General features: G+C 41.2%; 1 protein-coding gene across 3 annotated transcripts in view; it reads right to left on the reverse strand.

Annotated features, from left to right (window-relative positions):
- Positions 1-317: 317 nt before the first annotated feature.
- LOC129190036 (forkhead box protein J3-like) overlaps positions 318-12,057 on the reverse strand; it is a 148,678-nt gene continuing 136,938 nt past the window's right edge. For all 3 annotated transcript variants that reach the window (XM_054792390.1, XM_054792471.1, XM_054792556.1), the window contains 3 exons: positions 8,836-9,075; positions 6,513-6,641; positions 318-1,757 (listed from right to left, as the gene is read on the reverse strand). In XM_054792390.1, coding sequence (XP_054648365.1) covers positions 1,639-1,757; positions 6,513-6,641; positions 8,836-9,075 — 488 coding nt within the window. In that variant the 3' untranslated portion in view covers positions 318-1,638. The remainder of the gene's footprint in view (positions 1,758-6,512; positions 6,642-8,835; positions 9,076-12,057) is intronic.

A 12,057-nucleotide genomic window follows, 5' to 3' on the forward strand; every position in this document is an offset into this window, starting at 1 on the left:
ACTGCAAGAAGTACCTCATAATTCATGATTTCCTTCCATATCTGACTTCCTGTTCCTGACAAAAATATTTGTGCCTCATAAACTCTACAAAGCAACAAGTACAATACAATACTACATACAATACTACAATATTTTATTTCATTTATAGGTATATGTTTTTTTATTGTTTCATATATTAAACATTAAACTGGGACTTTTAAATGAAAAAAAGCTGACATACTGTAGTTTTCCTACTATGTAGCTTACCTGCATGTTTGTTTTTAATATATACAAGCTGTAGTAAAGCAACATAGCAGAAGCAAGGTTTGGGCAGTAAAAATGGTCAATTACATTTTAATCATCACTGAAACAGATCTGTAACCGTTGAACCATACACACATTACCTTTGACACACAAAAAGCACGTATTTACAATATAATGAAGGTATTTACACAAAGTGTCTCCTGAAGGACAAATAAGAAAAATATTTTTTTTTCTTTTGCATCAGTCTGCAGTTTTTCTTCTTAAAGGGAAACAGATGAGAAATATATTATTTACATAAGGACAACAACACACAAACATACAATTTATATAACGCTGGTCATGGTGATAATATTAAAGAGTCATCATTGTTGTGTTCAACTTCCTGTCCACTTCCAATTGATAATTGATACGAACAGATAATTAGGGTTTTTTTTGAGGGGGGGGGGGGCTGTACACTTAAAGAAAAACACTTTTTCATAAACAGAGTAAAACACAATGGAGAAAAGAAGAGTTTTTCGCTCATTACCTGATCTGACTTTCCTCAATATCACTTTTTCATGACTCGTCTTCACCTGAAATGAGTCATTGCTGACCTTACAAATCATATGCATGCTTTTAAAAGAATGACATTTAAACTCAATGAATTCAATGCTATCCGAGTGCAGCCAGTGTTGTGTGAGCTTATTCTACTGTATTTTCTTTAGATTACTTTTTTTTTTTTCCACAGGAGTCAACAAGAACTCAATGTTGCAGTCACCTTATGACGCATAACGGCCAAAGGACCAATCAGTGAAGCACCCTGAGAAAATGACAGCATGAGCGCTAACATACAAACTTTTACGATATGATTTTTAAAAATGACAAAACAGTGTTGATAACAAAGATAACACAAGAACAGTGGTGCATAGAATTCTTCTTAGAGGATGTGTTGCGATGCTTCCTTTTCACCAGAAGATGGTGCTCCCCTCGTGCATTCTTCTCACCCTCCATTTCCTCCAACCATAAGACCAGGTAAGAGAATCATTACAGAGAATTCACAAAGAAGAAAAACGAATAGTTGCTTTTGAAAGAGAGGTAAGTTAATATCCTTCTGTTCGGAACATATGTTAAATTCACAGGGCTTTTTATATATAAAATGCAAACATTTCACAGATGTTTTGACAGTCTTAGCAACTTGTAGGCCATGTTGGCACAGTGTCAGGTGTGGCTATGTTGTTTACAACTTGGTCCACTTGCAACAATTGATTGTCTTTACACTCCTCCACCAAGTACATCCAAAAAATGACTTTTTTTTCCCCTTTTGGATTGTCTTCTGTGTTCATTTCTCATCGGTGTAAGAAGCTTACACCTCTACTGTCATCAACACAGGTTGTCTCTTTTACCTCCTGTCTCTGTTTATACTATGGAGTCCCAGTCAAAGTCGTCCTGGATGTCGTCTGCAGCCAGCATGCGTCTCACCTGGAAGTGTCCTGGTGGCAACATATGCTGCTGCTGGCTCAGCTGACTGTGATGGCCTGGATAAGTGGAAAAGCAAATATGTTTTTATCATTTTAGATTTATATTTGCCCACTGATCTGTGTTTGAAATACATTTTCTGTATTATTCCAATCATTTTGAATATGTTCTTAACTAAAAACTAAAAACTGCTAAATAAGCACATTTCCCAATCCTACTACCAGAGGTGAAGCATTGGCGATCTGAGCTTCATCCCGGTTCCCCGCCCATGCAGTACCGGGATTGGAACATAAGATATAATGCACCCCTGTGGTTGCGTTTTCAGGTTGGGACAAAATGCACATGACAGCTGGTGAATGTGTTTTTATGTGGACATACTTTAAAAAAAAAAATCACTTTTGTGGATGGACATCTTTACTTGGAGTAGGGGAAATTTGCATTTTTTTGGTGTCCGTTCATTCCTGCTTGAAATTTCTACTTTCCGCAAATCTGCAGATGTACGACTATGGTTGTTTGTTTCAATAAAGCGATTGTTGATCGACCACCTCTTCGTCATTCTCTCAATGTTTGGGCAAAAGCTACGGTATTTTATATCAACACAAAAACGTGAGATGTGTAACCCAGAAGAGTTTGATGATGTACTTCCCAGCATGCTTTGCTGTAGTTAAAATGATCACTTTTGACTGTCTCATGCCTCTTTAAGGTGGTATTTTGTACAGACAGGGTGGAATAGTTTAAGCGCTGCTTTTTTAAGTTGTGTACAGTTAAATTATTTTGACTCTTGGTCTGAATCTGGCACATTTATTAAGAATGATTGTGAATTTCAATATACAATTGAAATATACAATATTCTTTCCACTTTTAACATTAAAATGCCAAAAAAGGAGTAGTTTATACCGGAGGAGTTGCGTAATTACGCAGATTGCTGCAAGCACTTCGTAAGTTTGATAACGTCTGTGAGGTGGGCCGACTCAATGCCAACTCCGTGGGCCGGATTTGGCTCTCGTGCCACATGTTTGACACCTGTGGTATAGAATATAAAATTGGTTTATACGCTGACGATGTATTGGTGACAGTTTAGAATACAGGCTGTAGTATACCTTTGCTTATTAATGCCCTTAACAAGTTTGGTTCCTTTTCTGGATCCTCCCTTGACATTAATAAAACTATTTAATTAATAATCAAACTCTTTAATTCAACGTTACTCCCAGCCCAGAATTAACTAGAGAATATCATTTTGACTGGAATTTGACTGAAATCAAATATTTGGGGGTTACTATACCAAAGAATCTTTCCTTTCTTTATTTTGTTAATTATGGAAATATTACAAAGGAAATTAGTAGGAAATTGGTGGGCTTTGCTCCCTCTGGACATCGGAGAAAGAATTAGGGTAATTGTATGTATTCAATGCACTACCTGTGGAGATTCCTCTAAAACAATTTAGAGAATGAGACAAATGTATATGTAGGTTTTTGTGGAAATCAAAAAAGCCACAAATAAAATACACTTTTTCAGTTGCAGAGAGACAGAGGTCCTATTTTTTTTTGTTGTTGTTTTTTTTGTTTTTTGTTTTTTTTTCTTCTTCCTTTCCCTGTCCTGTCCAGCCTTTAAAGCAGATAGAATTGTAGATCTAAATGCCGTCAAGTGCTCAAGAGATTTACTCTGCCAGGGACACAAACACATAATAGTAGTCATGAAATGATGAACTATGATAGTGATCACAATGACAATACCGCATTGAAACAGTCACACATAATTGTAGTAATGAAATGATTATCCATGATAGTGAACAGAATGATAATTACTGTAATGCACATCAAGAGCCAGCCCAGAGAGCCCTCCCCCCCGGGAAGACCAGCAAGGGGCCGAAGAGAGGTAATCTCAGCCAAGGACAGGGCGCCGGCGGGCCGGAAGACTGCCAGCCCCAGAGACCAGCGAAAGATCACACCCCACAAAGGCAGACGAGCACCAGGGGCCACAAACCGGCAGGCCCAGAGACGCCCCCACAACCGGAAAGAAGCCCGCCCGCGCCGGAAGCGCCAATCCCCGCCCCCCGCCACCCCCACCCCCAGGGAGCGGAGCCCGGCCCGCCCCGGGCCAACCCCCGCCCGACCCCCGACACAGGACCGCCCCGCCCAGGGATGCAGGAGGCACACCCTCCACCCACCCGGCGGAGGCACGGGCGGCAGAGATGTATCACCCAGCACTCGACCCCACGGAGCAGGACCAAGCATGATCAAGCCCCAACCCAGCAGCCGGCCCGGCGCCCCAGCAGCCGCCACAGCGCAGCAACCACCAGCCCCCGCGGCGGCACACGGGCCACTCGCAGCACCAGCACCGCCCCCCGGAGGCCGCCGAACCCGCCCCAAGAGCGCAGAGGTGCCCGCAGCACGTGTCAGTCCAGGGGAAGCACCGCAAGCCGCCCCCCCCCGGAGCAAGCCCCGGCATCAACAGGCCCCAGAGGGCCACCCCAGGGAAGGGTAGGCGAACCAGACATAGGCACCCCACAGGCCAGGCCACCCCGGGCGAGCCACCGCGACGGCCAGGCCCCCGGCCACACCGGCGACCCTGGCGGGCAGGCGCCGCGGTGCACGAGGCACCCCAATCCAGCCCGCCCCACCCGTGTATGTGATAAGGTGTGATTGTGTCTATAATGCAATTAAATAAATAAATAAATAAATAAATAAATAAAATTTAATAAAAGCGGACAGCTACGAAAAGCTGGTCTCTATGTCCCTGATGGGTGTATCTGTGTGCATGTATATGGGGTATATGTGGATGATAGCTAATGATGCAATTAAAATCGGGGGACAGCTGCCGCTCGGAGGGTCCCTCACCTGACCAGCCCCCCCAAACCCTAAGTGTCTACTCTGCGATTAAAATTGGGGGGCAACAGGTCAGTGGCACGGCAGGAGCAGAGGAGCCCCCAAGGCAGCTCCCCTCCCCAACCACGCCCGACCGTAGGCCACCCCCCAAAGTCCTATATATATGTGAGGTGGTGCAGTGGCACAGGAAGGACGGGGGCCCCACACCCCAACGCCGCCCAAACCGAGCGGGGGGGGACCAAGGACACATGACCGACCGGCCACCCACCACAGCCCAGGCTCGGACGAGCCACAGGCCGCAGAACACACCACAGGCCCTACCCGGCGCGCCAGGATGCCCAGCCCGGCCCACTCAACCCCCCAGAGGCGATACCCCCAGCGCCCCCCAACACCGGAGCCCCACCGGAGGTAGCGTCCACAGACAGAGACAGAGACAGAGACAGAGGTCTTAAATATTAATACACTGCAGCCCAGTTAAGACCACTTGTACTTTGGTGTGATGAGTCTTATGAGGCTAAGTGCAAAGGTCTGGAGTTTTCCCTGACTGAAATACCATTACAATCATTACTTGGCTGTAAACATTGTGCCAAATCAATTTTACAGCTCCGTAACTTCTGCTTGTGTACATCCAAGTTGTAAAGACGCTCCAGCTGGCCTGTATGTGATCCACATTTCCAGCCAACAGTACATGATCCTACATTTAAACAATGGTTACAACTGGGTGTAACAACATTTACTGGTATCGAAGGTCAGTTGAACAGTTTTCAAAGTCTCTCCAGTAAATTTGGAATCGGCAAACATGATTTCTTCAGGTATCCTCAACTCTGCCACTATGTTACAAAGTAAATACAAACATGACCCGTGACTGCGCATAATTATTATTAATATTATTAGTAGTATTTTCTCTTCTCCTTTCACTTTAAAAAAGTAAATGAAGAAAAGAGAGAGGAGCCAGATGAGGTGGCTTGGGCATCTGCTCAGAATGCCTCCCAAACGCCTCGCTGGGGAGGTGTTCAGGGCACGCCCGACCGGTAGAAGGCCTCGGGAAAAATCTAGGACACGTTGGAAAGACTATGTCTCTCAACTGGCCTGGGAACGCCTCGCGATCCGCCAGGAGGAGCTGGACGAAGTAGCCGGGGATAGGGAAGTCTGGGCTTCCCTGCTTAGGCTGCTGCCTGCACGACTCCACCTCGGATAAGCGGAAGAAGATGGATGGATGGATGAAGTGAAGCAAACAGTACTTTGCTCCACCTGAAGAGGACATAAGTGTATCTCATTCAAAAGAGCCATACCTTACCTACCTTGAACCTCACCACGTGACTGGAGTCATTACTTACAATTACAGTATAGCAGAGTGTTATCACTTTTACACAGTGACAATTAAAATTGTTATGAATGAGATGCACCCTCATTCAATTGTTTTTGTGTTCCAATATTGACTGGTTAACCTATTTTTACACTTGTAAGACTGAAAATCGATAAAATGTTACTTTGCACATTACCTCCGCATTTAACAAAGGTTTTAGGATGGCTGCAGTTTGACCCGGGAACAGATTATTTCTATTTCTATTATTTCCTATGGGAAGGTTTGTTTGTTTGTCAATATCCACAACAATCTTCGGTCAAACAGTGTCCTGCATGGATTGACCGTTAGACCACTGTATGTCTTTTTCAGATAATTCATATGAGAAAGTGTCTACGAATAACTTATTCACTATTTCTGGAGCAAAGAAGAAGAGACAATTGTTAAGATGATCGTCACCCTCGATACTGTTCATAGCCTCCGGGGGGCATACTTGGCACAGCTTCTGGGGATTGTTAAGCGATGCTATGGTTAAGCGATTCTACCATACATTTTCAGAATCATTTTGAGGTAATTTCAATGTATAGCAATTACATAAATTCAGGTTAGACATTCCTGTAGGAAATAGAAACAAATCAAAGTTGCGCCACACAGCGGAACACTATGTGTAATTCACATACACACACCTGGTAAGAGTGTGATGGAGGAGTCTGCTGTCATAGTGGGAGCTGTGTTGCTGATCGGAGGGATGTGGGGGTAACCGGGTGGTCCCATCAGAGAAGGAATGTTCTGTCTGGAGTCCATGTAGATGTTCCCTGTGGGAGTGCACACAAAAGGCCAATGACTAACTCTTAGTTTTGTGTGCTGTTTCGCTCACTAGTACTGTGCGCAAACACGTTTACTGTCGTCTTATTCAAAAGGTGAAGGAATCTGCTGCCATATTTCCCAGCAGCCAACAGTGGGTAGCACCCACAATTGCAGAGTGAATGTATAACCCAGGGGTGTCCAAACTTTTTCCACCGAGGGCCACATTCTGAAAAATGAAAGGATGCAAGGGCCACTTTGATATTTTTAAACCAACACGTAGAGCTATGCTAAGAAGCTATACTTTATGTAGCTCAAGAAAAAACTGCATTTCAGCTTTGTAATATTGGTCAAATGCTACTAAAAATTATTTTTTCTCCATAATAATTAGTTTATTCTTGTAAAATTGGGACTTTTTTCTTCATTTGATTATGACTTTTTTTTTCTTCATATTTTAAATTTATTCCTGTAAAATTACATCTGTTTTTTCCATTTCTGCTGTTTTTCTGCTTTTTTTTCTGCATTTCTGATGTTTTTTTCCCCCAACTATTTCATTTCAGCTTCCCTCTTGTAAATTATCTTCTCGTAATTATAACTTGATAACTTTTTTTTTTAAATAATGTATTTTTTTCTTTATTTCAACATTGTTACTAAAATTATATTTTTTCTCATTTTACAAGTTTATTGTCATAAAATTGCAACTTTTTTCTCATTAGAAAACATTTTTTTTCTCTTAGTATTTTGAATTTACTTCAGTAAAAAATTATGCTGTTTTCCATTTCTGCTGTTGATTTTTTTTCCCCAAATATCTCATACCACCTGAACCATGTTGTAGTCACTATGTATTCTTTACTTGCATATCTTGCTTGCTGCTGTAACAAGTGAATTTCCCCGCTGTGGGATAAATAAAGTACAAATACAATATTTTCTTCTCCTAATATTTGGACTTTATTCCCATGTTATAAATTTTCCCCCAACCTAAGTCCAAAAATTACAACTTTATTCATTGTTTTTTACTTAAAAAAAAAAACAACAAACTTTTCTTCAATATTCAACTTCATGCTACTAAAATGACATTACTTGACATCCACATACTATTTTATTCTTGTGAAATTATGGCTTTTTTTCTTTGCTAGATTGCAACTGTTCTCTGAAATTAATATTTTAACTTTCCCATTTTTGCTGGTGGTGTTTTTTTTTTGTTTTCTTGTTAAATTAAATTTTTAGACTGTACTGCAGGCCGATAAAATCACAGCCGCGGACCGTAAATGGCCCCCGGGCCGCACTTTGGACACCACTGGTGTAACACAATGACAAAGGCACAGTGAGGAGTGACTGGAATTCACCTTCAAGGTCTCCACTCCATTAAGCAAAGAAAAGACAATGACGTTGTTGAATGTCTACTGTCTTCAGTGGAAGAACATTTATTTAAGCCTGCACACTTTTTTATTTAGGATGAAATCATTCGCTGAAGTTCTACAAGCTTCCTATAGATTGCATTGTGTATATGTGTCTCTGTGAGGACTATATACCCCACTAGTACATACTGTATACTTCATGTGTGAAGAACACAGGTCACATTTTAATTTGTAATGTTTATTGATGAATATGTATATTAACTAATAATAATTTAGTGTGTTTATACTTTTGCTTTCAGTGTAAATATGTTTTTTCAATTCTGCCAGTTTTTTGGCACGTTTAGTTGTGCAATAAATGAGGGTGAATGGGTTGACACAGTTGTAATTCACCAATTTGACCACTAGGTGACAAGAGAGGAAAATAAAAAAGCGAGGAGTCGGAGAGTGTCTCCAGAGCGACAGAAGGTTGTATGCTGAGTACATTTCTTCCGTTCTCCTCGCGAGTAAAAAGGCCATACTAGCTGTCTTCTTTCTCCTGTCTCATTGTTTTATGAATGTTTTAGGTTGCATGAACCTGACAGTAACCTGTATGAACGTAAAAAAACTCCAAAGGATTCAGTGCCTCACCAGCCATTAACCTCAGTCCAATGAACTGATACAAATGTTCCTTGAAAACTGAATCACAACAAAACAAGGGTGTATGAAAAGCGAGGTTTGACTGTATAATTGTTGCTTCCTGACTGCTCTGTTAACCAACAGGAAAAAATATTGTAAATAATTGGATTTGTTTTATGTGACACATTATGACCATCTACAACCATTTTTAATTCACAGCATTGTTTCTGACCCGTGTGGATGTGTTGGCCGTGCTGATTGTGCTGGCTGGCCTTGGGGTGCATGGCGCCGAGTGGCTGAGCAGGGTGCTGTGGTGCCCTAGGTGCTGCTGGGTGTGCGACCTGAGGTTGCGATGGAGGGATGACCCCCGTGGCCGTGAAGAACTGGTTGATGGAGGAGCATAGGTCGGCTATCTGGCCGGCATCCAGCGACCAGTTGTTGAGCTCCGCTTGACGCATGCTGTCCTTCAGGCCTGAAAAAGACGAACAGAAAGAACAAGAAGGTGACAGTCAATCACAATTAGGATTCAGAGATAGTCATGATGATGAGACTTTGCTTTTTTATGTAACTATAACATATAACTCTCTAAACCAGAAGAAAAAAAGTTCTCAGTAGGACTCAGTAATGAGTAGCTCCACCGTTCTTGTTAATCACTTCAAAAATTGTTTTTTTTGCATGCTTGATGCGAGTGTTTCCAGGAGGCTAGGGGGAACATTGCTCCAAGTGGTGAAGATGGCTTCACGAAGGGCATCAACTGTCTGGAACTGATGGCCATTTTTCTAAACTTCCCTTGCCAGACATCCCCAAATGTTCTCTATGGGATTTAAATGACGAGAACATGCAGGATGGTCCAAAAGAGTGATGTTATTCTCCCTGAAGAAGTCCTTGGTCAAGAAAGCATTGTGAACTGCAACGTTGTCCTGTTGAAAAACCCAACTGTTACCACACAGACGAGGGCCCTCAGTCATGCAACATCTGCAAGTAAGCATCCGCCGTTTGACGACCCTGCACCACCTGAAGCTCCAGTGTTCCACTGAATGAAAAAGCACCCCAGATCATGATGGACTCCCTCCACTGTGCCGGGTAGAAAACATCTCAGGTGGGATCTCTTTGTGATGCCAGTAACATTGGAAGCCATCTGGACCGTCAAGGTTACATTTTTTCTCATCAGAGAATTTGTTTTTTGTTTTTTAAACCCTTTTCCTGCAGATGCAATCTGATGGTTATTGTGCTGCAGTCAGCACCAGTAAGGGCCTTAATGTGGGTGGCAGACCGCCCTGTGTCTTGATGGACAGCCAATCGGATCCTCAGTGCAGGTGTGATTTTTTTGGGTCTACCACTTTTTTGTACCATAATGCTCAGGATCTTTAAAAAAAACTTAGAATGACTGTCTTACTGCACCCAACCTCAGCAGCAATGGCACGCTGCGAGAGGCCTTGCTTATGCAGCTCGACAATACAACCACGTTCAAAAAGAGAAAGCTTCTTAGCTTTAGCCATCAGGCGGGCATGACAATGTGAATGCCTGACAGAAAATGAACATTTTGAGCAGATTTAGGCTTTTATAGCCTGTGGTCTTAAACTTTTGATCAGGTGATAACAACATATTTCAGGTTGGTTTTTTTTGGTTTAAATGACAAGTTTCAAATGTTTTTTGTCTCACTCCCCCTTCTTGCTTTTGCATATTGTACCTCATTATGATCTAAAGGGGCAAAATGCAAATTCTAGCAATTTTTCAACTGGTCTTAAGATTTTGATCAGGTCTGTATATACACAATGTCTGGAACTGATGTGCACTTCCCCTGATGAACAGCCTAATTCAGTTTCAGGTTGTTTGCTTATTCAAAAATGTTTTGGTCTTACTTCCATTTATTCTTTTTGCATTTTGAAGCTCTACTTAGAACCTCCTTAAGATCCAGTGCATAATGTAAATTTTTGCAATTTTTCACTTTTTTCACTCAAAATTTTGATCAGGAGTGTTTGACTATGCCTGGTATATACACTCAACAAAAACATATTTCTGTTCCTATCTTTCATGAGCTGAATGCAAAGATTTAAAACTTCTTATACATACACAAAGGGCCATTTCTTTTTTTTACAAATCTGCCTAAATTCTAGCATAATTTAAAGCAGAGCTATTCTCGTGGCGGCCAGGGATGTGAACGATAAACCGATGCGACCAGATATCCGGTTTGAGCATGGAGCGATTTCGATGCCCAGAGGAAACCTCCTGTATTGATAATAATCAGCCGCGAATCTGTAGATTAATCGATTGTGGAGACATGCACCTTGTATCACGAGAGAAGCAATCGGTTAGTGTCTTATAAACAACGCGACAAGTTTGTCGCGCATGCTCCATAACTTGCCTTGGCTGAGGACGAGAATGCTAACCGTCGATCCAATGACATTTTGAGCATGGGATTGTTTACTTTTCTAGGCTAAAATAGCCTTTTCATTGCATCCATTTGACAAATACTTCTATTTACTTGTCTGTGATTGGAAGAGATGTAAAGGACATTGCACTTTTTATTTATTTTGTATTATTACTTGGACTGAAGGTTAAGATGTGTTTTTTTTCATTGCTATATTTTGTAGAGATGGATGGATGATGTATAGACGGTTTATTGTCCTTGCACACTGTATACAACAAAACTTTGGTGGCTCAACTTCCATTTCTAGCAACATTAAGACATTCTAAATCCAAATTTAACACTGTAATAAAAATATAGATATAAAATATAGAATGTAAAATATTGATCCCATTAAAGAAAAAGATTCATTCATTCAGCTAGCCTTTTTTTCTGTGTCAATATATACATTTGACATGTTATTCTGTTGATTTTATTTTTTACCAGTGACTTACAGCATGCTTGGGGATATGATGTGCTCTTTTACACATTTATAAATACTGTAAGAATGCCACTTTAATATAATTGCCGTCTTTATTTTATAATGTAAGATTGATGTCTACATCAACAAACATTAAACGCAGAATTAAATCAAATCAAATCGTATCGTATCGTTTGTACACTGCATCGAATCGTATCAAATCGTTCTGTTTTTAAAAATATCCTTTTTGAATCGTATCGTTTCTTGCGTTTCTAGAGTCGAATCAAATACTCTATCACAAAGAGATTTACATCCCTCGTGGCGGCCCGTGGGTCAAATCCAGGCATTAATGATATCAGATCAGCCCGCAATTTCAGTTCAAACTTTTACGATTTTTGCAGCAGATTCCTAAAAACATACACATTTTTTTGCAGTACATACTGAAAAACAGCAGAGGTCATCTGTTGTATAGAGGAGGGGAAAGAATATACAGTCATCCTCAAATAGAACACTTAAAAAAATTAGGCAATAAACTCAATTCAGCAACAGCAAAAATGGCCGTTAATTTATATCTGGAGTTCCCCTTATATGAATGAATTCTATTTGAAAATGAAACATATTCAAGC

The sequence above is a fragment of the Dunckerocampus dactyliophorus genome, chromosome 1 (genome assembly GCF_027744805.1).
Source record: "Dunckerocampus dactyliophorus isolate RoL2022-P2 chromosome 1, RoL_Ddac_1.1, whole genome shotgun sequence".
NCBI lineage: Eukaryota > Metazoa > Chordata > Actinopteri > Syngnathiformes > Syngnathidae > Dunckerocampus > Dunckerocampus dactyliophorus.